The 27,837-nt window shown below is 32.6% G+C and overlaps 2 protein-coding genes across 5 annotated transcripts in view; one reads left to right on the forward strand and one right to left on the reverse strand.

Annotated features, from left to right (window-relative positions):
• Positions 1-27,837, reverse strand: part of Fife (regulating synaptic membrane exocytosis protein fife) — a 145,710-nt gene that overhangs the window by 77,795 nt on the left and 40,078 nt on the right. For 3 of the 4 annotated variants that reach the window (XR_014435471.1, XM_083080502.1, XM_083080504.1), the window contains exons 3-7: positions 21,809-21,917; positions 9,960-10,038; positions 7,452-7,611; positions 4,943-5,194; positions 49-211 (exon numbers count right to left, since the gene is read on the reverse strand). Coding sequence is in view for 3 of the 4 variants with exons in the window: in XM_083080502.1 (XP_082936628.1) it covers positions 49-211; positions 4,943-5,194; positions 7,452-7,611; positions 9,960-10,038; positions 21,809-21,917 (763 nt within the window). In the remaining variant the exon portion in view is untranslated. The remainder of the gene's footprint in view (positions 1-48; positions 212-4,942; positions 5,195-7,451; positions 7,612-9,959; positions 10,039-21,808; positions 21,918-27,837) is intronic. The other variant, XM_083080503.1, reaches the window with a different exon arrangement.
• The window catches only part of LOC145960802 (cytochrome c oxidase assembly factor 3, mitochondrial-like), a 132,613-nt gene that overhangs the window by 49,514 nt on the left and 55,262 nt on the right, over positions 1-27,837 (forward strand). The window lies entirely within an intron of this gene.

A 27,837-nucleotide genomic window follows, 5' to 3' on the forward strand; every position in this document is an offset into this window, starting at 1 on the left:
GATGTGGAGAAGCAACAGATATCTCATATGAAGTAAAACGATGCTTACCGCCCGTCTGAGCCGGCATGACGACCCTCTGAGGGCTAGTCGCTCTCCCTCTGTCGGAAGCCTGATGACGATCCGGCGAGCCACCCCTCGACTTGCTCTTCCGGTCCAGATCGCGCTCCCATCTGAGCTCCTCCCTCTGGCGTTCCCCTGCAACCTTTCGAAACTACAACATTACGACACCAGAGATTAGGGCTCGATGTGGGAAACGTTACCACATGTAGGGCGGGGAGACAGTCACAGCGTCCCCAACAACACGGCAAGGAAAGGTGGGCGAGGGGTGCAAATACAAGATTAGATAGCATAGGTCGACACCTAGAAGCTGACGGGTTAGATTAATGCACAAAAATTAGCTCTGGAATTTTATGATTGTTCAGATGATTGAATGAAGCTTCGTGATTATATTTTATTGAATCGATTTGTTCAAATAAAGCTGTTGAAAGAAAATTTCTAAAAAGAATCGATAGTAACGAGTTACTAAGTACTATTTATGAAAGCTGGAAAGTTCATTCTGCTCTATCTAGAAATCAATCTATCTCTACTTTATTTGAAATTAAATCAAGACTCGTTTTATCGATAAGCCATATCCGAGAAGATCGAAAAAGTGCTGAACGATAAAATTGAACGTGAAATTACTCGATGCGCAAGTTTCTAAATGTCTAGAATCGTGTATTATTTGTGAGAGATTATTTCTACAAGTGAAACGAGCGATTGTATTGCATACTTTAGCGTGACATGACATGAATCGACTCTACGGGATTAAAATAAACTTCCTGCCGTCTGCAAACTGCAACAAAGACTTTTCGCCCGACAATTGCAAAGCAAGTGACCTGCTTTAGTAGTGAAAATTAATAATGTCCCTTTCCCCATAATGCTTACAGATAACAAGAGGAGGAAAACCGCGGAGGAAACAACGTGGCTGAGAGAGCCCGCAATAATAATGAAATAGCCACGTCCGAAAATTAACTTCGTCCAGGTTTCGTCACGCGATCCTGTTGCGCGGTATAATTACAAGCCGGCAACAATTAAAGGGACGAGGACGCGTACGCTCGACCAAGTTTCGAGAGAGTTTAAGCAATAAGGAGTCCATTAAGGCTCGGGTAGAAGGAGCTATAGAGGGGACACGTCTTTCTCGCATGCCATGACTAGTCGTGATGTTGCTTACTACCCATCGGATGGAAGTGTCAGCGGCTCGATTCTGCTCTTACGAGCATCTGTCGCGCGCATAAATATCCACGATGATGCAATGCGCGAGCGTGTAACGGGAAAATGTCATTTTAACACACGACGATGAGACGCGCAAAAAGATGCTGGCTTCTCTTCTGCACGTCGCGATAATCTTGCTTCGACGAAAACCACGTTGCAATCGTACTTCTCGTATCTGCACGGGCTATTCGACAACGTCTGAACTAGGTCGCCGTGTACGATGTGATGTAACGTGCCATATATGTACGTACATATATCGACAACTTTCGGAGCGTGAGACGTGCATGACGCGGAGATGCATCGGATACTATGCATCACTTAGGATGCTCAGTCAGTGGTAAATTATCCAATAGGCGTAGGCTAACAAATATGTCTAACCGTATGTAGGTAGACAGAAAATTAGTGCTGTTATGTAGGGCATCTCGGAGGCGTAAACGCAAATGCCAAATGCAATTTTGAAACGTAAATGCATCCGCGTTTATCGTCGAACATTGAAAAATTGCATACAGTACTTAGATCGAAGTTATTAAACAAAGAAAAATTCAATCTCCGAATCGCATTTTAGTATTTATGTAAAAAATATTTTGAAAAAATTAATTAAATTGTAATAATGGCGTACAAATTTAATAAAATAAAAGAGTAGAATACATAAAAGAACAGATAACATAAAAGAGTAGAATTTCCTTTCGAGTATTAATATCGAAATATATAAACACAAACATGAACGATATTTAGAATTGACGTGATAATCGGATTAAATTGTGAACCCGGATTTTAATCACAAAATAATTTCGACATTTTTTTATAATTTTGATAATTATTTTTGCGTCATTCTTTGAACATCGCGATTACATTTCCGTAATTTTGCCGGCATGGCACTGCAATCATTCTCTTTCATCCATCATGCAGCCGTTTAGGTCGCGAGAAAACCAGCTACCGTGACGTGCGAATGGCATCGAAGTGGATTGAATCTCGAGATGGAAAAAGCGTCAACGATAATTACCGCGAGGAAGATAAACGCATCACATCGTCCCTCGGTAAACGAAGCGTATCGCAGGAAGGTTGATGCGTGCGAAAGCGAGCGATAAACTTCAATATTAGCGTTCGTCCCATTGTAAATACGAAACATCACCTCTTGGATTTGCATACGCCTACGCGTGCGTAAATACTCGTAGGATGTATTTCATTACGTCAACCTGACAAAGCAGAATTACGATTCCGAATCCGCCTCATGTCTTTTGTATCGAATGTCGAATTCATCGCGAATGAATGGCGCTAAAAATACATGTTGGTTGTCGAAAGGAATTAAACGTTAATTCATTGTATAAAAAAGGCATTGTATAAAAAAGTTTGATAACATCGATTGATATATCTCGAATGAATAGAATGCGAAAAAATAATGCGGTTTGATTATTAGCGAAAATATTCAATATTATTTCATTTTTGAAAAGGAATTTTGAAAATATAACAACCAGAGTTATCAAAAAACTGTACCACTGCATTTCTGTTGAAATTTCGAAAATATTGTATATTACAATAGACGAATTAAACCAAAAATGAAAGCCGCATGAAATATATAAAAATAGAAACATGAATTTTAATGTAAACGCGGCGCACAAGAAGGATGAATTTTTATAACAGCGAGCTTTTAATTTTTCCGCGTAATGAGCAGGTTTCATCTGATGTACTACCTCGTAAAATTTTCCAACCTCACCGTTTTTATGATCTTATTTCTTCCGATGTGCAGAAGCACGCCCTCATTTCAATTTCCCTCAATTTTCTTTCGTTTCCGTTCGCGCAAACGCGGATTTTTCTGATTATTCTGCCAAGAGACAAAAACGGTTGTCGATAAATTTTACCTACTATGAAGTTGTTGGCTCGCAACAACGTAAGTTTCAGTCTTACAAAGCTGTATGACAGTCAATAACTGAAGCTCCGATAAATTCAAGGATAGCAACTTACGTAAATGTAACATCTAACAATTTGTAGAACGCAAAATACAGGAAAGACACAAATTTTGTTAAGCAAAATGTATAAAATTGACAATGTCCCATACAACATGTTATAATTTTCTACGGTTATCACGATTATCACGATTATTTTTTTTTATTATACGGATTTAAAAGCGAAATGTCAATGGTTCTTCAGGCCGTATTTTAAGAAAGTAAAACACACGTACGATTTTTACGACACATTTCCATTCGAGTTTCGTAAAATTCGCATTTACGATCGCCACGCGGTAATTACATGGCTGATAATTGTCTGTCTAAATGTCGGGTCATGAGAAGTCTGGTTGCACACACGTGTATTCGTTCTCGACGCGTGCATGTTTGCGGGTACTCAGTTTGCGGGACAAGTGCACTGCGGGATCTGCACGCAATGAGATCTCGTTGAGAGTAGTCGAACTCCACGTCGAGTCCGACATCAACGGAAGAGAGTCTCGTTAAAGTCGTACGTGAGAGTACGATCGTCGGTTTGGTCGTTCGAATAACTTATAATTCGCAAATTACCGTAATTTTGGCATAAAAAGGATATGATAAATGTAGATCCGTTAATTCTACGTTCGTTATGCAATTTTACTGAGAGGGATTTTTGTTCCATTTTATCATAGACAAGTATTTTTACAAGTTAATACATTTATCAAAAAATAGCATAAATTTTATTTATTTCTTTCTTTTATTATGTTTATGCATTTTAAAATATATTTTTTTAAAAATGTTTTAAGTATTTTAAAAACTAAATATTTCATTTTGATTAAAAGTCAATGCGAAATATGATATAAATGGCGATTTTCGCGCACAATTTTTATTTAAAATAATATCGGAATTGAAATATTATAATGAAATTCGAGCTATTGCGTAATCAATAATATTTTGAAAGGAAAGCAAAATTGAAAAAGTCACATTATAGAATAGATTAGTATAGAAATCGTCGATGTCACAATCAGAATAAAACAATTCCAGATATTCTTCATGTGTAATGCGATCTGCACTTTGTTGCATGATGCAATGACGTGCAAGAACCTCAATGAATAGCATAAAATATGTATTTGAGATAATGGCAAAGTGTGGTTTATAAAGCGTTTAAGCGAACACTCAAAGCATGTTACACAGTGACTCGTTTCGTAGCGGTATTTCAGCAACTCTCTAATTTTAATCATCATTACACGAACGTTTTCGTATATAGGGATGCTGAATTATGCATCTCGTGCGATGGTAAATCGTGAATACACAGAAAGCCAGTCAAACGACATGGTGTACACGTAAAGCGTGGCTCTCCTCTTAATTTTACAAATTTAAAAATATTCTCAACTCTTTATCGCAAAAAGATAAAATCGTGTCAAATATATGAATTTTTCGAGAAAAAACGCATCTAGATTAATAATATTAAAATTTTGTAAGTTAATAAAATAATAAAATTTTACCGTTTAAAAACTATTAAAATATAAAATATGATCGCTCTATCATCATCAGGATATCTATTAAAATATGTTTTTTATATTATCTGATAAATATATCAAACTGCCTGTCATCAGAACAAATATGCATCTACTCTCGCATCGTTAGATAAAGCGATCAGAAAGATCAGGGTTATTCTGAGAAAGTTATGCTAGTGGCATCATCCAATTTTCGTTTAATTGTTCAAATCAGGAAAGCATAGATCTCCTCGTAAATTAAGTTTTCAAGCTTACCTTCTCCAGTTCCTTGAGACTAGCTGGTGAAACATCGGAATGCCTTCGGATTTCCGGGCTTCGTGGCGGAGCCAATCCTGTTCCGAGTGCGCCTATTTGACTTCCGCTGGGTCCAAGTCGAGCATCGCTATGCCTCCTCTGGAGAGCCTCGAGGATCGGCACGTCTAGCAGCGAATCCGTGGATTCCTGTGTTACTATCGGCTGGTCCCTCGAGGCGATCTTTCGGCGGCAAACGCTACATCGCCAAGAAGACTATAACATTTTCCGAAAAAGCAATTTCACTCATCAATGCACATAGATATTTATTACTAGCGAAAAGCTCGCGTTTGTTTTCAGTACAGATAGAACTGTCAATTCAATTGACCTTATTATTTATTAATATAAATTTGAGACATGCACATTTACAGATGAATTTAATAGAGTACTTTTTTAATTTACAAGCCTATTATATAATAATGAAACTTCATAAAATTAAAGCACGAATGTGAAACGCGTAATGGGCGAGATAAAACACAAATATTTGGATTAATCGATATTATAAAGAAAATTATTTCTTATTCGCAAAATTTATATAATTTTATGCATTAATTTATATAATTTTCACAAAATATTTTGTTAAAAATTTAGATATACATATTTGAATATTTTCGGTTATGTAATTTATGCATTATTTTTATTTTGACAAACAATAATATATTAGGAAAGCAATAGGAAAATTATGAAAATTGATTTAAATTTTTTATCGTAAATGTCGTTATCTTCTTTCTCTTCAAATACTTCAACTGTTTAAACTTGCAATGTTTGCATAATCGGATTTTATACGACCTGCTTTTTATATAATACATATTTATAATAGTGAAATTCATGCACGGTTCATAAAAGCAAAGTTATTCTCTTTTTCCGCGTGCTAGGAACATGAAAAATAGCGAGTGAAGAAAACGAATGCAAATCTTGAAATTTATTAAGTGCGCACATTTTCATCATATTCACATACGACGACTTTTCTCGCAATTCTATAGCGCCGCAACGTTCCGTTTTATCAAATATATAGAAAAATGTACATATATTCAACGAATTTAACTTAGAGCGCAGATATATCGCAGGTATTAGGAATGAATAGAGACACGGAATGAATAGACACTCTTGGAATAATCACGCACATTCTAACGAATTTGGGTTGCCTGCAGGAATGTCATGCAAGAGCAAACGTTATAATCCATTGTAATAAATACAAGATTAAATATCTCGTACGATCGGTCGCGCGCATTTATCGAATTTATCGATTATACGCGTAATTGAATTTAATGTGCCATCGTGCGTTCATTCGGCGAACAAAAGCGAACAAATCGTGGAATTCCTCAATTAATCTTAGGCGCGATTAAATGAAATCGTGCGAAACGCGAATAAATTTTTTTTGTTAAATTTTCACGCGTTTTTAGCCGCCCATTTTAACTTCTTTTTGCTTTCTCTCTTATCGGCATTCGTAGATGTAATTATTGATGCGAAATGATAGAAAGGTTTAATTTTTCCAACGAACGATTTCAAAAGAATTCTAAATAGTTGAAGAAAATCTCCTGTTAGTGATTTTTTACAGTATAATTTCCTACGGTTACTTTGTTGGTTAAAGGAACAAACAGAAAACGCGTTTCACCCAACGTTATTTTCGCTTTGATATGCAAGATTCTTCGTCCTGATTAGTCTGTCGAACGTGAAAATAACATCAAAGTTACACTCTGAGATAACAATAAAATCCAATGGCGGAAAATTAGCAAGCAACAGAGGTGGACGTAATTTACATGAGGTAGTGTTAGGCCCGGTATTAGGAAACTTTCGTTTATTTCGTATCGCCGTGAGCCTCCGGCTTTTCTCTTCACTTTTCGTCACTATCAGCTGACTTAAATTAACTCTCTCTTTCGCGTTCATGCTTCAGTGAATATATAAGTAACGAGATTTTTATTCCTAATACATTTATATAAAAACTTTACATATGTATAAGTTGAACAATATATATAAAATATATATTTGTTGTCCTTTTGATGTTGTTTTCTAATTCACATATGATAATTTTGGAATATACACGCTTGTTCGCACGTATATTCATTCGATATGTAGATACATTTATTATGGTTTTGTTTATAATTACATAAAATATAATCACGTAAAGATTTGAACATTTGAAATATTCTTCGATATATAAATAATGGCACACAAAATAAATGACACATAAAATAAAAATTTATTATTCTTAATAAGTATAATGACGCATAAATGAAAAGAACAGATATTAAATAGCGGTGAAATATCATAATTATAACGTTATTTACGAAATGAAATTTTTTTGTTTGATTCGACTCTGCGTCGTCCCTTTGTGTTTTTCGTTCATTTAATTCAGTAATCAATTTGCGCCCAAACGCCGTCCAATTTCGTTTTACGGCAATATTTACCGGTGAAAAACAATGAACAAGCAGGTTAATTAGAAATGGAGGAAAATGGAGGCGTGCAAACTCACTGGATCGTCAGAATTCGTTGTCGTCGAATACGAGGCGCAGTCCTCGCAAACCTTGTGTTGACACTCGCAACAAGTTCGTGAGACTTCTTCGGGACTGAACGACTTCCGGCATACTCTGCAGTCGTCCCCGCTACTTGTCTTGGCGCTCGCTTCCGACTTTCTGGAACATCGGATCCGATAAACTTTGATAAAGTGCAAGTTCTTATTCGCCATGATTTTTCTAAACACATACTCCGCTAGCAACATTATTATCAAGTATTATATTATCAAATCATGTATAAAAATATAGAAATTATATAAATATCTAAATTAACTGTAATCTATTAATAGTATAAGTATATATTTTTATAATAATAAAGAATAAAAAAAGAATTATATATAATTATAAATAAACTACTTTATTAAATATAATATAAATAATTTATTATGTAATATAAATAAATTAAAATATATATATATAATTATTTATGTGACTAAAACGTACAAAAAATTTATTTATATTTAAATAACATATCTTTATGTGTATTGCAATATGTAAAAAGAAAACATTTATTATTGAGTCATAATATTAATAAATTATAAAAATAAGATTGATTGTCGATTTTTGCAACTGCTATTATACTGCAAAATATATTTCAGAAATATATATCGCGGAAGAGGGATTATATTAATAAATTTTTTCTGCACAACGTATATATTTTATTTATTTTTCGATTATCTTGCATATCTTCTATGATCGCAAAAACGATTTTAACAGTATCGTTCACTATTGTTAAAAAATCGTTAGTTGAATCATGTTTGTCCGCAGGTCAACACAAACGTTACTTGAACAAGCACGGGTTACTTAGCTGACCAATGAATCCATGGTCCTTAATGGACACATCGTATTAAATATCACTTGGCTGGGTGCGCGAGCCTGGTAAACAGTAGAAATAGTGTCCGTTTAAACTGACAGTGAACCTCGGGGATCGTCTTCTACATGGATAACATTCGTGACTCGTTTGCACACATGTGTTTTCCAGTGAATAAATCTTCACTCGCACGAGTGACGCTCGTAGATTAATCACGATGGATTATTATTATCTATTCAGCAAAACATTTTCAAATAGATTGGATACTATATCTGATGAAATAATGAATTAAGCTTCGTTACGCGAATATTGGAATTGTTTTTGAGTGACATTTATTAAAGAATGCTCTCTATCAATAATACAAATAAAATACAAATGTTACGTGGTTATTGTGTAGATATTGTTGAGGTGTTAACAGAATCTGATATAAATATAAATTTTCATTATTGGAAAAAGTCAAAATTCTAAAAACAATAAAAATAACTTTGGATACGATAATTTTAGAATGTATAATATGCATTTTTATAAATAATATGGAGTTAAAATATTTTTTAAAGTTACGTAGTAGTTATATTTTTTTATGATATAAATATATTGTACAATATTTATTATTTGAAATATTTAAAACATAATCTTAGATATGTACTTAGTTTTTTAATGATTTGTGTAAATTAAAAAAATTTCTTTTTTTCGAATTTTTAGAAAGAATTTTCAGTATAAAGTCAACATTTTCGTACTATTGCAAATGACTTTTGTCAAGGATTAATTGCTTTCAAATATACCAATTTGAATGAAAATAGAGTGCAGTTTGGCAGAATGCCCTTTGGGAAGGGCAACTTCCACGTGAAAAAACGCAATATCAGGTTTTTATTGTTACACTGTTCCAGAAACGGATGTTTTTTCCCGTTATTCGCAAGATTGCACTCGCAATCAAGTTAATATTTTTATATTTTTCATCGAATAAATATGTTCTAAAATAAAAATAATTCGATTATGTGATATTGACAACACTTTTAATAAAAAGTTTGTAGTATATAAGATAAAACTTAATAAGCCGCGTTTCTATTTATTTATTCCATTATTTATTTATACTCTTCTATTAGGTTTTATTTATTCTATTATTTATTATTTAATAATGTATTTTAAATTGTTGATAATCAACTGTATATTTATTATTTAATAATGTATTTTAAATTGCTGATAATCAACTGTATGATGTAATACTCAAAAACATGTTAATATATGCTCGACAATATAATAATGTTGCTAATGTAATACTCGAAAAATTAATCAACTTGAAATTAAACGAACATATATTTTATATTAACACAATTGCTATATATCAAATTATGCGTAAATGGCTGTTTGTTTTTTGCAAGAAACATAGTAATATAATTATATGATATTATATTTTAATATTAATAATTTAATTAATAATAATATATAATTCATGATATTTGTACAATATTACAATAAATAGGAAATATGCAAGATTTTTAATAAGAAAAATAGTATATATAAATATTATTTTGAAGAAGACAATAATTCTTATCAGCATAACATGTTTTCAAAGAATGATGTGTTTTTCATGTAATAAGTAATAGCAAAACGTACAATGTAAACATTTCGTACACGCTATATTTTGGCAGAAACTTACGATTTTATAGATTCAATCGTGGAGGATTCCTCTTTGGGCTGAATGTCCTCCACCGGGGTGACCTTGGCCGGCTTCGCGACTGAAAAGAGAGAAAGGGAAAAGATCTCCTTTATACCGTTATACTTTACAAAGAGACTGCGACAGAGTCCTATCCATGGGCTAGGCTTACAAGACTTATATCCTCCGGGATCCCTCGCAATTGGCGAATCGATCGCTTTTCCCACTCTTCTATCTACAGAGTCTTTAAAGTTCCATTTGAATCTTTAAGGATCTTTCCATAAGAGAGCTCGTTAAGTATTCAGCCCCTAGCTGGAGAAAGAGCCACGCGGCGATTTTATCTTGCGCGATTTGCCGAAAGCTTCCCTAATCGAGCGGCAGTGTTATCGCGAATCCCTGTCGGAAAACGACCACGCGATTTTGAGGGTCGACTGTTATCTTCGACAGGAATGAATTCTCGATATATCCTGCTGAATACTTTGTCCGTCCTCTCTTTCCCTCCTGTCTCTCTAACAAAAAAAGGAGTTCCGCAAGAAACGAGAATTCTAATCTAATTTCATTTCATTCACATTATAAAGAAACCGTCTGTTGCATTCCTATCTTACTGTTAACATCATCGCTTTGAATTAGTAAATGCTGCTATGGAAATGTTTGCTCAAAGATGTTCCCAGCAAATGCAAAAAGTATCTCTCAACACCAGTGATATTGCATTGTATTACGAGCTGAGTACTTCTGTGTAGCTTCTCAATTAACCCAAATACTCTCGCGAGTAACCAGATGATCTATGATTTTTTTTGCGTCACGAGTAACATCGCGGCATGAATTAACGGAATGAAAGAGATTACTGTACTGTACTGTGGCTTAAAAGAGAGAAATGAATTTTACCTTTTTTTGTATGCTTTCTTCTCGTAAAATATTTTTCTCTATTTAAGGAATTTTTGTAAGAATGTAGAACTCTTGAAAATTCGTATTTTTAATGATTTTTTTATTCAAAAAATAACCTATATAAAATCTAAAGAAAGTTTATTCGGATATTCAACAAGTTTTGGTAGTTCTACGTAGTACTTGCTTTGTTTCTCCAAATTTGATTTATTTACATAGAGATGGAAACGAAGTTTCGAAACTAAATATCTTACGAGATTTGTAAGAAAATTATCTCTCTCAATAAGACAATTTTCTATTAACTTAAACTTTATAATTCTAATTATTGAAATATATGTATCTCTCTTATATAAAAGTTCGCATGAGATTTAAAGCTCGAGAGAAGTAATTCTTCGAAAACGATATAGATAACGATGTGGTAAGATAAAGAAGAAGCGCTTTGTAATTAACGCGATTAATTATTCGCTGAAGCGATGCCCGACAGCGCGACCCTTTTTTTACGAGATAAACTTACGCAAATTTCCTAGAAAATAAAAACGAAGAGAGATTATGTGCCCGCGGCGATGCAAAATCCAGAAAAATCAGGGTCAGATCACATCAGGTCAGGTCGCGAGCGCGCGAACGCGTGTGGTTGGATTAGATCGTCCGTAGATCCAATTAAACTTCTAGAAAAACCGACCAGATGTCTGTGATTCGCCGCATATCACATTTCTCACCGCGGAAATTACCCGTCAGATCGAATCTTACGTGAGTTATGACTCGATCTGGAAAATGTGCCGTATATAAAGTGCCGCTTCGCGGGCATTAAACAGTTAATTCCGCTCGTGGGGAGAACAGAATTCAATTTCCCTTTTTCTCCTTTGATCATGTATTAATACTATATATTACTCAAATTTGTTTATAAAGATATTTAAAATATTTTATGTATATTTGTACTAAAATTAATATAAAACAATTTGTTTTTTGTTTTCATAGCAACGCATTATAATATTGATAATTACATATAAATTGGGTCGTTATACATAACGATGGTTTGATTCGATTATAAATATTAAAAATTTAATTATTCATAAATTAATTAATTATTTATAAACGTCTAAAAATTTAATCACATTCTCTCAAAAAAATTCGGGACCGATTTTTCATAAGTAGAAATTTCACATATATATACACACACGCATACGCATATAAAATATTTTTATATCTAGCAAATTTTCGATATTAAGTACATTGATAGTTAAATTTTGAATGAAATTTTCCTTCAAATAAAATTTTTTCCAGATTAATCATAAACCACGATGTTATACGATTTTATCACATTTATATTCGTATAAATAAATACTCTTTGGAATCTTAATTAGTGAAATAATTCATATTTAATATTTAATTGAATATTTATGATAATGAGTTTGTTTGATATCCAACTTTTAATATATTGAATATCTTCATAAATTACCCTGAAAATTAGCATTAAGCAGACATTTCTATGCCATGAAAATTATCTTGTAACAAATATGAATGCCAACATAGTGACTCACTACCAATTTTATTAAATTAACTTTCTTTTGCGCTAACATTTTATCGTAGCGTTTTTACAAAGACGAATGAAAATTGCGTTTTCATTTCTGTCGAAATTAACAAAATGGATTATCGTTAAGTCAAGTACAACAAAAGAAATCTTTGCTGTATGAGAAATATCAGGATTTTTCTTCTTACAATGATTATTTCGTTATCATTAAGTCACTAGGATACATTTAATCACGTGAGAATTCTGTACTCTTCGACACAAGATAAATCTGTTTAACTGATTGAAAAATTATCGAGAAAAAATAAAAAAAATTGTCACCATATATGTATATATTTATTTATTCTTATTTTGTATTAAATCCTAAAAATTTAGCTAAATTATATAGAATTGATGTTTCATTTTTTCTTATTTATTTAGATAATTATTAAATTGAGTTGATAAAAAAGTTGGTTCATATTAATAAAATAATAGATCTGACACTGCATTATTTTTAAACAAGTTTATTTGATATTTTTTATTATCTTTTCGTGCTTAATGTGCGTTTTCTATTTGTATATATAAAATAACTTACGAAATATGTGTACTATTCTCTCTCTCTCTCTCTCTCAATAATATATTTCAATATCTCTAAAACTTCCATTTCTGAAAGACTATGCATGTTTGCGAGATCAATATTTCGATAAATTTGTCGAAAGCGCGTTACAGTATATAAACTTTTCGAAAAAGAAAACGCTCTCTAGATTTACGTATTTAATGGTTTGAGGGTTGTATGTCTTGACGAGCTCGATGAATTGCTTGTGACGCGTTATCGTATTCTTTCGAGGTTTTCAAATCGCCTTGGAAAAGACAAGAGGGTTTCCATCCTCCGAATGGAAAGCTCAACAGCGTCTCTTCGAATTTCTAGCATGGGTAACTCGGATTTTCTCTCAACCTCGAATCATCAGAAGTATGATGGTCTGCTACAAACATGCGAGATTTAACTTTCTGAGAGTTGTATAACGAGAGGTTGATCTTTCGCGAAGCAACTTGCATTATCATTTCATATCGGTTTATCTATTTGACTGACATGAGAATGTATTCGAAATAATTTATCGCGAAAATATAAAATAACAGAAATCAATCAATTTATACAGGTTTCATTGAAAAAAAAATATATATAAGAAAATTTTATACAAAAACACACACATATGTGTAACTTTTAAGACCTAATTGACAAAATAATATTAGATTTGTTTGGAAGGTTCCCTTTTTTGTACTTTTTGATTTATATACATTATTATAATAAAATTTTGTTTTTAGATACTTTTCTGCTAATTCGATTTTAATTGATAAATTTATATTTTTTATTTTCCTCTCTGCACCATTGAAATTTATTAATCTGTTCTGTATCTTGTATGAACATCTTTTTATAATTTACAAAGCACATGACTTAATATTCTTTTTAATAAATAAGTATAATGATAGTTAAATATTTAAAAAAAATTGCGTCAGCAGTTCTTGACATCCTTCAATTAATAAAAATCAGATATTTTGTAAATAAAAATATGGAGCAAATTGCCAACTTTTTTCAAGTTACTTTAAAAAAGATCAATATATCTCGCAATATTTATTTTTCCTGTATGACTACATATACTTTTGATATTTTTTTCGATGAATATTTACTCTTTCGAGTGGGAAAATTGAAGAAAATAATTATCTTTTATCGAGGGAATTTCGATTGAGAATTTAAAGAAATATTTGTAGGAAATTATGAATTATGAAAAAGACGGAAATAATTGTTGATATGATTATGTAAAAAATGTGATGGAAAATTATTTTAAAATCGAATGAAAACAGAAATTGGCTTTTCTGCATGTGATGACTATGAGCAAAATATTTTTTAAATTATCTCGAAAATATATACTCGTCGATTACATATTTCGCGATGTCGAATACACGAAGTCACTCTATTTAATTGTAATATATTATACTATATTACACTGCATTTGCCAGTTACGCTTAAAACATTTGGTGATAAATTTCATCGAAGCTATCGATGCGCAGATGCGGCGATACATATATAGGTATGTAAAAAAGAATTTATTTCTCTATTAATGCAAATCCATCCAATTTCACGCGCTCGTACGAAGAGCAATATTAGGCGCAAAAGGGAATATTCTCTCCATATGTTTTAATTCCAATTTCGCTCGAATCTACTATTCGAGTCGATTATCGATGAATGTTTTTAACATTATTTTCGAGTAGCAATGCAACCGCCAGTGATATCGTCGCGGATGTTATACTAAAAAATATAGCAAGAGTTCGCAAATATTTGTTTGACGCACAGTGGCTTGATTTTCGCGAGTTTTCATCGTTCGCTAATAAGCCGCGCGCACGTAATTGGATACGCGACATATTTTTGGTATCGCCATCGGTTGCTGCAGAAGAGCCGGTCGATATCGTCGATTGACATTGCGCCCGATTTGGTGCACGATAAACGGACACGTAATTAAAGTCTCCGATCACTGATGTAATGCTTCCGTAATATTAGAGATAACAGCGCTGATGACCTATTTATAGTATTTATGCAATTCAATGCAATTAATATTAATGTAGATGTAATAATTATTCGGCGCATATTGTTATAAAATTATCCGAAAATCTGAATTTATTATTAGAATATTTAAAGCACGTATAATTGTGTCGCACACAAATAAAACTTATAATTGGCAGGCATTCCATATTTTGCAGAAAACGGGACAAGCTTGTTTGTTTTTATTTTTTTTTTATTTTTTTTTTTACACAACTATGATGACTACGATGAGACATAGAAATAATAGGCAGTAAATTCTTATTATATTTGTACAAATATTTTTCCATGAGTTTTTTTCAATATTCAGTCAATGTTATTTATAAATTTTCATCAATGAACTATATAATTAAATACTTAGAATTACTACATGTTTGATCTCTAATTTTTATTTTATCAGGAATGTACGTATGTACGATAAAAATCTATTTAATGCAGTGCAGAGAATCTAGAACAGTATTGATACTAAATATTAACGTGTATTGCGTAAACTTGTCGGTTTGATTTCAATCGAGGTTCGTTGCATTACCAGTTATCGATAATTCCTGACTAATGAATTGCACATTATATTAAATCTTCCCAAATGAATGGCGTGCATTTTTATAAGCAAATTATCGCATTTGCGAATTGAATTGTTAAACAGCTGATTGTTCGCACGCGCAATTATGTTGCTTAAACTGGACGGTGAAGAGAAATTATCAAATCGTAATGGAGCATGTTACTGTTTGATGGCAGCGCGCTATTAGTAGGTCTATTGCTGGTAATTGATCTCCAGATACAATCACATTGTTAATCATTGCTGTAATTAATGGACTAGCGGGTTAACAGCGAATTGGCCGGTTGAATGGAATACCGTGGAATTAGTAGTCACGGAATGTATCTTGATGTGATTGACACGCACATGTGTCAAGGTAAACGATAAATTTTGATGATAATCCGCGTATTTCGCGCGAAACAACCGCAAAATTTTATTTATTTTTACGCAAATATTCATAATTGAGTCGATACGAGAGACGTCAATATCTAGAATGTCAATAACGAAATGCCATGGGTTTAATGATTGAATGCCTTATACATATATAGCCCGTATAAAGAATCTTATTTCTTAATTCTAGTATTATCAAGGATAGAAGAGAATGATGGATAGTTTTATCACACATAACAATATTGAAAACAATATTTTTAATATTAATTTTTTGTGACATAGTTTCGATTATATTTAATTTAGAGATAGTCATTTAAAAATAGGGGCATAGATACATTGATTAAAGCTACACAACTTTATAAATAATTCATATTATATTATACAATGTCATTTCGAAATTGGATCCCGCGAATTAAAGGATATTGATGTAAGCGATGCAAAAGATACCATTGATAAGCGATTCATAAGATATCATTGATAAGCAGACATACAAAATGGTATGAGTATAAATGCGGGGGCGGAGATTGAAATCGGTCGTATTCGTACGTTGCTGCTGAAATATATCGTGACGGTGCTCCAGCTTGAACATTAAAGGTGGCCCATTCAAAACGTCTTTTTCCTCGTCATCTTTCAAACGCGCGAACAAAAGCCTACTACATTTTCGTCGGATATGCGAATAACGCAAAATCTGACTTTCAATAGACGATCAGAGACTTCAAACCACTCGTGCCCTTCCGCTTTTGCCTTTTTCGAGTCCACAATACTTTCAATCTCAAGCTTTTTTCTTTATTTGCTTCTATTCCCTCCTCTTTTCATGTGTTTATTCAAAATACATGGAATCTGTTTAATCGAAAATTATGTTGTGGAAAAATGTTTCTTTGATATACCGAAAGAGTAAAAAAATTAAATTATTCGTAAACAACTAGTAATAAAATATCCATACATTTTTTGTTTCTACTTTCTTAATTATCGCAAATTTTACAATAGGAGAAAATATCTCAGTTAACATTATCTCTCCTACTGTAAAATTGAAGACGACAATATACGTATACATAAGACAAAGTGTGTATCTAAAATTAAAAATCGAATTGGATCTCTTCAGTGTTCTTAACCATGTTCATCACAAAGGTGATGTTGCATATTTTATGACTGAATTATTTTTGAACGATCCCAAGGACAAAGATTATTAGCTTCGTTTTCCCGTTTCATCGCGAATGGCAAACACGTGTAGAATTTTTTGCAGAACGTCTGAAAAAGTGACTTATCGAGAGAAATAGAAGACGAATCTTTAAAGATCATAATCGAAGGGCAGTGAAAAAGCGTTGCCAAAAATGAGTTAAAGGAACAAGCGGGGGTGAAGGAGAGATGGATGGAGAGCAAAAGTAGAATGAAAATCGATGACGGTCCCGAGGTTAAATTTGAATTTTATGTATAATGCACGTATAAACACTGCGATCCTTAAAAGCAAAGGTGCGCGAGAGGCAAGTAGATTTTATCGCGTTGACTCTATCAACCCCTCGAGAGTTAATTTGAGTTGCTAAATCAGTGCCGACTCTCGACGAAGAGGCTTCAGGCGGAGGATCCTCTCCTACGAGGCTGCAAAGTCAGAGATCCACAGAAACTACTCTTAACTGGCCGATAAACACGAGTTAGCTGCGAGGCAACTCATGATAGTGAGGTTTGCCGACCTACTTAGCTCTAACTTAACGGTAAAACTTGTGACTTTACTGTGTCTTAATTAAAGAAGGGTCGATTTCTATTACCTATCGCTGTAATATTCAAATTATTTATAATGCCTGCAAAAATCTAAAGTAGAGGAGTAATATATGAAGAAATATGAAAACATGTAAATATATATAATATTGTATATGTAATATTATATATATATATATATATATATATATATATATATATATATATGAAAAAAAGAGAAAGAAAGAGAAATTGTACTATTATATTTTAAATTGTGTTTGTAAATGAAAATACGTTTTTCGTCCACTTCTGTTACTAACATTTTTAATTTTTAATTTTCCACTTTTTCCTCTACATTTTTCGTTGTTTCTTTATCAATGCTCGGAATTAATTTTCCGCGGGCTTACATTTTCTGTTGTCTATTGTAACACGATTGAATTCTCTCTAGTATACTCGAATTTGGCCGAAATTATTTTACTACGAATCAGCGAAAAAAATCGCGAACGTATATAATCCAACTTCGTAATCTCCCAATAGTATCAAAATCTCGAATTGATAGAGAAACCGTGCTGCAAGGGACGGAGAAGAGCACATGCATCATTGATGGACTCGTGAGAGTTGCGGGAGGATGCCATATTACGCAGAGCTGTTCGAGAAAGCGATGTATTCCAGGTAAATAATTACTATTCCATAAAATTTCACTTTTGATTGCATTTATTTCCTTTCGTATCATTTTGTATTTTAACCCTCCTGTAAGCTCGCATTTTTCACTCAATTCTCGACTTTGCCAAGTTCGCCGCTTTATCGAACTTTCCATTTTCTCTTTCTCTCTCTTTAGAACTTTTCGATCTCGCTCTGTCGTACTCTGTCGTTTATTTCGGCTTTACGACTCCACTATTCAGTCCCGTCGCCGTTATTCGGCCACCCTCGTGCAACTAGCTCAAGTTTCTAGCGAGGGAACAAAATGAAAAGGGATGTCAGCGAATATAGTAGCCATTCTTTAGAGGCGTAACCCTTCTCTCGGTAATGTCTCTGATTTTCTAGTATTTTGAAAGTACCACATTCTTTTCTCGCTTATCTCTTGAAATCGTAGATAGATTATTTTTATTTTTTAAATTAGAATTTCATACATTTATATTAATTTTCTATAGAAAATTAATATAGATTAACTATAGAATTTTAAACATCTATATTAATTTTTTTTATGTAGAAATATTTATTGATATATACATATTATATATATAAGTTCAATAAGTATAATGAGTGAGAAGGAGATCTGTAAAAGGAGTTATAAAATTTGTGAGTGAAATTTTCCAGTTATGAGAAATACCGCCAATAAACGAAGCGGATTTGGATTGTTGCGCGGGGATGTTGATGCAGAGAGGGAGGAAAGAGGTAGAATAGATTAATTAGAACTGCCCGTTTCATCGAAAAGGAGAATGATATTAACTCGCTTCCCTTTTTCCCTTCTCTATGATCGATTATGATTGCGATTAAAGGCTTAAACATTGTTGCCTAATGCTCGCGCGAACAAAACATGTATTAGGCCTGAGGAAATGGAAGATCGGTTTATCGATTTTCGCAGAGAGAACGGTCTTATAAAAAAAAACGACGTAGTCCTCCTTTCTCGCAATTTGACATGTCCTTTTAAAAAATCGTATTTTTTTCAGCATGAAAATTTAATCTACAATATAAGTATTGGAATTTTTAGTAATTAAATATAATTCATAATTATATAATATCGATTAATTGTTTGTTATATAAAATAATTTGCAAGATAATTTTACTTAAAAAAATTTTTTTTTAATTATTCCAACAATTTTTTTAATATAAACTTTCACGTGCTAACATTTTCGATATAGATACAGCAAACAATTTCAGTTATTCCAATGACTATATATTAATATTAGAATTCTACAATATGTCGCATAGATATATCCACTTTTAAACAAAATTGTCCCGTATCGTGAAACAATTTTGTTTAAAAATAGATAAGTCTATAATATATTTTTATGTGGCATTATGTCGTTAAGTGGATTACGAATGCGAGATTAAATGAAAAGGGAAAAACTCGCGGTACGATTCACGTCACGAAAGAAGAAAAGGATAAGCCTTTTGAAGAAGAGGAGAAACTTACTTCGCAGCTTAACGAATCCCTGTAATTTAAATCCTGTCTCGCATTTCGCCGAGGTTAACTCGCCTAGCGAGTATTTTTACCACGCTTTTTCTCCGGCCTTCCTTCCGTTATTAATGTTTTTTTTTCTCGGATCGAAGTAAAATAAGCTCTCGAATATATCGCGGCGAGATTTTTTCTTTCGCGTTTTCCGGCCACGCTCATTCCCTTGAAAAAAAGAGAGAGATAGAGAGATTCCTATTCTTTCTTTTTCTTTTTATTTACCTCGATTAGCGGATTTCCGAGTTTCTTTCTTCTCCAGAATCCAATGGAGAGATAAACCGTGCGCACCGTGCTTCCGCAAATTATGCTCTCGAATCTTTTTATTTCCCTTTTATAAGTATCATGAAGTCCGTAAATTGAGTTTGTAAAATTTTAAAGATCTAGATCTGTATAGCACAAAAATAAGTTTTGAGATTAACTTTTTCATCGTCGATTGACGATGAATCTTTCAATCATCGGAATCTTGATCTTGGAGCAAGTGTCAAGTCGGCTGAATGATGCATCGTTGTGTATTTTAGTATACTCTCTTGAACCTCTCCGAAATAACCTTTAAACTTTCTGAAAGCGTGATTGTGCAAATTGAGATCTCCTGGATATGCGAGATAGAATTCCAGATCTCTTTCACATCGAGTAAATGCGAATGTAAGAAAAATATGTAAATTAAATTCGTACTTTTGCTCTTTACGGAGTGAATTGTATTAAAATATTATGCAAGTACAAGATTATTAATTATGTCTGCAAATAAATTGCAAAAATGGAAAACGGACACTAAAATATTATTACGCCCGCATTTAAAGAGCTTGCGGAATGGAATAATTTCATTCGATAGGAAGTCTATTCACGAAACTTGACAACAAAAGCTCTCGATAAATCAACACATTTAACAATAGCGAACGCTGATAAATTACGGCACATTTCTTTAACTCGCACGATTCACGCATAAATCAAAATGGACATCGAATCGAGATAATGCCGGCTGCATGCGAGCGCGCAGGTGCATCGAGATTATTACAGTTTTGCGATGTATCTTGATATATTTACCTTTAGCCTTTAGTTTGAAGCAAAAAGGACTCTCTTTTACGATTTTCTCTATATTCTCAATCAAATTTTTTTCTGTAATAGGTAATTTTTAAAAAAATTTTAAAGAAACCTATCTCTCAACTTTAAATTTGTCGAAATAATTTTTCCGTCATTTGAGCTTTTGCAAATCTCCATTAAGAGAGAAGCTATGTATCCAGAGATTAATATTTCTTGCAAGCTGCCAAGTAAGTAGCAACAAGGCTTTTCATCGCGTATAAAATGAGAGCAAAAGGAAAACGCGATGTCGATGAAAAGCGCGAAACCGCTCTTGCTTCGATTATCCTCGGCTCTCATTGATCTTTATGTATGGTATTGTCTCCCAACGTGGTATCCATATAATTGGACAAACATGGTTGATATTTATGTAACAGTTACCCGACACACGAATCACTGTTTGTACGGTTGCGCACGATTGCACGTGATATAAACAAAGAAAAAAAAAGAACGAGCACAAATTCTGTAGATTTGACTCGTGGCTGAGATCGTCGTAAAATAGAGGTGCTTGTGAAAATAAAATAGTTCAAGAGTGCCTGTATTCTGCAGTCAGGTCAGGTGCCAGCGAGAGGAACACGAACGAATTCGAATTGACGTGACGTCAATGTGATGACAAACAAAATTATGGTGAAAATATGATGAAAAGGATTGCATTATATAGTTATATCACCGCGTTTTACAAGCAAAGTAACTTGGTTGTTAGGTGAAAAATATTTCAAAAGAATTTCTTTTTAAAGTATAAATATTTTTAAAAGATACAGAAGCATATATTGACAAAAGAGTCTCTGAAAAATAATTAGGAATAAAACGTTGATGCTTTTAAATTTTCTCTTCGCGCGCGCATAATTTTTTTCTTAATATGCAAAAAGTAAATTTTCTAAATATTATTAAGTATTTATTCATATATTCAGAAATCTATTTCATATGATTGAAATGAAATTTGTGTGGTTCTGTTATAATAAAAATGCAAATTTAATGTAAATATTTAGGAAAAAAGGAAACTTACCGTTTCCTGTGGCCATGATGTTTCCCAGTAATCTGCTCAAAGTTTTTCCACTCTCTTCTGGCGTAACCGACCCCGACGCACCGGTTTCCGGTTGCGTCATTACATTCATCTGTAATATAAATAATATTTTATTGCTTTACTTAAGAGAACTATCTTAATTGCACAATGAAATTAATATTATTCTCATAGTTGTCATAAATATATTAACTAATGTTTAATATCGCTCTTAAATATAACATTTAAATATTTATACTTAAAGTTTTGCGTACAAATTTTTAAATATCCATGACAGATTATTTATGTGTATAATAAATTATTTTCTAAATTATATTATTATTTATTATATTATTATTAAAGAGTTAAAGAATTCGTAAAACGTAAATTTAGAAAAAATTAAAAAATATTAGAAAATATATAACTGACAAGTCATGATTATAATATATATAAGCTTATCAAATGATTCGCTGGGAAACTCTAATAATGGCCTAATAATGCAAATTTAATAATGCGATATTTGAACACGAAGCACCCCAAATTCGTATTTACTTGTACATCCTTGACCCGAATGTAGATATTAATTAATAACTGATCCGCACATTTCTCTCTCCCTCATGCTCTATATTTCAACAATAACATCGTCAAACTCCGTCAGTTTGATTACACAAAGAGGCATCAACTAGGAGCAATTTGAAACGGAGTCGGGAGTTAAATACTTTTCCCTGTAAGCGAAAATTCTTATCCAGTAACTAGTACTAAAATTGAGGCGAAATATGCGACTCTTTGGTTTACGTTTCATTAAAACGTTATATTACAGTACTTTACAAGAATTATCGCCGTGGGGCTAAACTTGCGAACCTCGGAGATTTTAATCAAGAGTCATCATAGGCCCTTCTCTCTCGACAGGATGGCAAGAATTTTCGCGGGCCTACGTGCGCATTATTTTATGCAAAACGCGTGAACGAATTAGCGAATAGAGATAGTTTTATCCATTTTATCATCTCGACATCTCGTAGGTTTTATATTCCAATATTTGACATTTCTAATAATATATCTAGTGAATAATATCTTTCTCGCAGTTGTTTGCAATTTATCATATAATCTAAGAAGATATTTAAAAAGCTGTTCACAGCAAATATCGCACCGCAGTGTTTTTACGATGATTAAATTATTGATTATTTAATTACTAAAACATGCTAAAATTGGTTCAATAATTACCAAAGTTATGAAAATAATATTTAACTATTGGAAAATTATCCTCTTTTTCATTTATATATTTCTAAATTTTATACTCAATTTTATATTTACAAGAATTTACAAATTTACAAGAATTTACAATAATTGTTCAACAATTCTTATAATATTATAAAGTATAAAAGCTAACTTAGTAAATTGTAAAATATAATAAATCTTGCTGTGTATGTTATAATTTTAGATACACAATCAATTATATTTTATTCTCCTTTTGCTTTCTCTTCTTTTAAACAAGACTATAGAAAACTTCCGTGTTATGTTTCGCGCTACTCGTAGAACAAATCCAAAGACATGAAACGGCCAAATCCAATTTTCTTCCCTTCTTTTTTCGAAAACAAGAAACTCGAGTGCTTATTTTCCGGAAAACTTTCAGTCAGCCAGCGTCATGTACTTTTTCCAGAGCTTCGATCTGGCCACGATGACCTTTGAAGTATAGGACGATGGTAAATATCTTTGCAGAAATACAAGCGAGTCCCATGCGAAAGCCAATCTCGTAATCGAGATGTAAATTGCATCGCATCTGGCCGATTGCCAATTCTCTTTCTCTCTCTCTCTTTCTCTTTCTCTCTCTCTGTCTCTCTCCAACTTCATTTTCTATCAAACTCCGCTTTCTGTTTGTGATGCGCTTTCGGTATTCCGCAAACTCCTCTTGCCCGAGATACTCCGCCACCGTTGTTCGCATCTATTCTGCATCTGTGCATACTCCCCTTATACACAAGCTATTTTTTGAACATTGAGCGTGGTATAATACAAGGCCCCGTTCCTGGAGTGATTCCAGTGGTCCGAAACAGTCGGTTGGACGCTCCCATGATTTGATTCGGGCTGCTGCTAATGAAATGCGAATATATATATATATATATATATATATATATATATATATATATATATATATCGTATATATATCGGGAATATTAAACGCTCGGCTGACCGCACGTGGCTCTTCCGTCCTTGTTTTCCTGCCTGCGCGCGTCATTTTACAGATCAGCACAATTATCGAATCCGATGTGCATTTGATTATATCGTGTATAATTTGCGACAGGCATCGTTGATTTTACGATAACGGGATAATATCGAATCACGCTGTTATAAACAAATTTCTTGTTCGAGCTGCGGATTAGAATATCCGAAAATGAAGATAGATTTTGAAAGCACCTAATATATTTGACATACTGTATATATTTTAATTAATCACGCGGCGTTGCGCGATTGCCAATAAATTCGTTCTTGAAATATTGGATTCACTTTCACGTCACTCAGATGCATCGCGCGTTTAGATTATATATATTACATTATAAATCATTCAAAGTTATTACGCCTGTGCAACACGCTGTTACGCAGCTGTTCAAACTGTTGTATTGTGTTTGTCGTATCACACACAAAGTTTCTTTCTCGTTTTCTATTTCAAACTTATTATCAAGATTATCATGAAATTATGTAATTTAAAAAAAGCAAATAAATTACGAAAAAAATAAATACATTGCAAAGAGATTGATATGCGTTTGGTTTTATGACTCTTAGCTTTGCTAATTAATTTATAATTATGCACGAGTAATATACTCGTGCTAAAATACTCAACATATTTTCATCTCTCGCGAGTTGTCGAACAACGACCGCATTATCGATAACACGTGTTCGCAAACGTTATGACACGCGTAACCGAAGTTTCGAGTTCGTAATCATCAACCGTTAGTGAATTTAATTGACGATATTCTCTGTTCTGCCATTATTTACGGTACTTCAGAAAAAAAAACGGGACGTATATGGCTGGAAATTTCGCGAAAATATGGATTCTTGCAAATTACAATAATCATCATTTCATGAGTATTATCATTCATGTAATAATAATTTTTGAATCATTGCCCTTAATACTTTTTCATAATACATTTCCAATACTTTCTCTCTACAAATATAATATTTCCAATCATTTTAAGTTCGAATATATATGTATATAGCATGATTAATGATGATTTAAAAAGTATTATTAAAACATAAATATTTTCGCGATTCAAGATTTAAAATTAATTAATATCTTGCATAGCTCCTAAACGTTTAATATACAGCTAAACGCAACTGTTGCCGCGTAAAATGTAACGGAGCGTAAAAGTTCACGATTTCCATGCATAACGTGTAATTTACGACACTGGAAGAAGTATAATCGCATGATAGATGAAAATGGCGGTGCGCCCATGTTTGCGTAGATACTCGCGAAAAGTCGTGCTCGTTCGCTTTCCGACTTATCGGTCACCCGACCACGGTCATGATAAATAATCGTATCAAGTTGAAAGCGTGCGAAAGAAAAATCCGCAATGAGAAAAAGAGTGAATAAAAAAAAAAGAAAAGAAAAAACTATGCATCCAGTACTGGGAATTGAATTTTGTCATCGTGGCTAGGTAGCGCGCGCTTAAATTGAAATAAATTAAGCATGTATTCACACACATTGACGTCGAATTTAACGCCAATGTTTACCAGAAATAAAAGGAAAGACAACTTTAAAAAGAAATAGATATTTCTGTCTATTGGAAGTATTTTTTATTTTGTTGCGAATTAATAAATCGTGCGTTAATTAGAAAATCGTCGACAGCATGACTTATTTCATGTCACAATGTTAAAACAATTAGAGTATTTAAATTTTTATATTCGTAATAAATTCAATTTTTATAATGAACATGAATACGCAAATGTTTTTATTATGTGCAGTGCTTACCGAACTTTGATACGCATTAAAATTAAATAAACCAAAAAGACACGTTATTCTTATTTTCATATTTTTGACAAATTTGAAAAATAATATTATATACGCCATGTTTTACATTATACACGAAATAAAATTTTTACGTAAAAAGTGCATGAATAAAATATGATGCTTGAAAGCAGCTCTTTACGATTTTATCGATAATATATATATTGGTGAGCATAAAAGCTATGATTAAGAAAAAAAACAACAGGGATAAATGAAAATGGAGGATATAAATGTTCTTTCTGTAATACGATATTTTTTACGCCGGAATAGCCCTACAGATGACAAATGACGTGTGGTCGATTCTATTGAAAAATGGTTTCTGACAAGGTATTGATATATGACATTCACAACATGTGTTTTCTTCGATTTATCAGAAACTTTATGTATTTAAAAAACACGGTTGAATCTAAAATGACTGGTTTCGATAAGAGCAAAAAGTTCGACTCTTTCAATGCAGAAACTTTTTGACGCGCACTGGTACATATTTCAGGAATGCATGAAAAAAAGTGATTTCTAATCTCGGTTTCTTGGGACACAATTTATTCGTAGATAATTCCTCGCGACGTATTTTCGAGACCAAAATTAGATCAATTGCAAAATTTTTTTTTATTAGCAATCACAAGTTTGGAAAGAGATAAAAGAAAGGGAAAAAATATTACCTTAATTGTTGAGGGTTGGTATTAACGGCCGAAGTTTTTAAGACTGTAATAGCGAAAGTTGGTGCTCTTTTACTGGCACTACGCTTTTATCGCTATTTTTACGCGAACGCAACCATTAAATGTGCTTCGCCCAGTATAATAGTGTAATCTTTCCTAACTTGAAGTTTCTTAAACGGGCATTTTTCTTGAAAATACGGTCTTTTTATAAGCAAGTTGAGTAAGTAATCATGTAGCAAGGTAAAATGTCGATTTAAAAAAAACAATGATAATAATTATAACTGTACGATATTTTTTCATAATTAAAGCGTAATAAGATCGTCGTAATGATAACTTAAGGATTATAAATGATAAGTAGATTACAATATCAAAATCATATACTTAATCCTTTATAGTTTTTCGTTTCTTTCGCTAATGACAATTTTGAGAAATTGAAAAAATATAAAATGTTTATAAAAGATTATCTCGACAAATTATTTACAAATAAATATAAATCCGCATTGTAAATTTTCCACGTCTTTTTTATCTAAAATCTTTATTTACTTCACATAATGGAACGTGTATAAACACATATGTGAATATAACTTGCGCGGATAGGATGTCTTTTAACTAACTGATAGTGTAAATAGCAATAAAATATAATAAAAGTAATAGAAATTTATAGACATCGCGAAAATAATTTAGATTGAATTGCCAAAGAATATATGTGCAAAATAACAATTTGCACCAAGAAGCATGCAAAGCTATTAATAAGCAAATAACTTTGTATTCGGATAGAGGACCAATTCACTTGATAGCTAATGATCAAAGGATAAATTAATTAACTGTTGAATAAATTACAAGAACAAAGGTAGTGGCAGCAGGTAAACTTGTTAATGACACGAGCAGTTGCACGTCACCATCGAGGCTTTTAAGCTGCTTTTGACACCTGTCGATTTTATGGCGGCAACTAGGGATCTCGCAAAGCTGGAATAGAGTCATTATCAGGTTTTGCACTTTCGAATTTGATCGAGAAGCGAAATAGATTTCTTGTGATCTTTCGATTTAGCTTACGATACATAATTTAAGCTTCTAAATGTCAGAACGTGTTTGTTGCGCCAAACATTGGATTGACGCGAAGTTACGTTTGTACGGCACGTGTCAAAGCAGAGTTATCGATTTTTGTATCTCGTAAAAAAAATACGTAGGTGTAAAGAGAGCAATATGTGTATGTGTAATAAAATGTTAACGATTTTGTTTATTTTAACTAGAGATGAAAAGCTCGCTTCTTTGAAACGTTTTTGAAGATGAAGATAATTTTAACGCGATCTACTTTGATAAAAAACTGTTAATATTACGTCTTTACAATATTATGTAAGTCATAATCGGCCGTTGGAATTTTG

This window comes from Camponotus vicinus, unplaced genomic scaffold (assembly GCF_025532165.1).
Source record: "Camponotus vicinus isolate PSW18456_S1 unplaced genomic scaffold, iyCamVici1.0 SCAF_10, whole genome shotgun sequence".
NCBI classification, from domain to species: Eukaryota; Metazoa; Arthropoda; class Insecta; order Hymenoptera; family Formicidae; genus Camponotus; species Camponotus vicinus.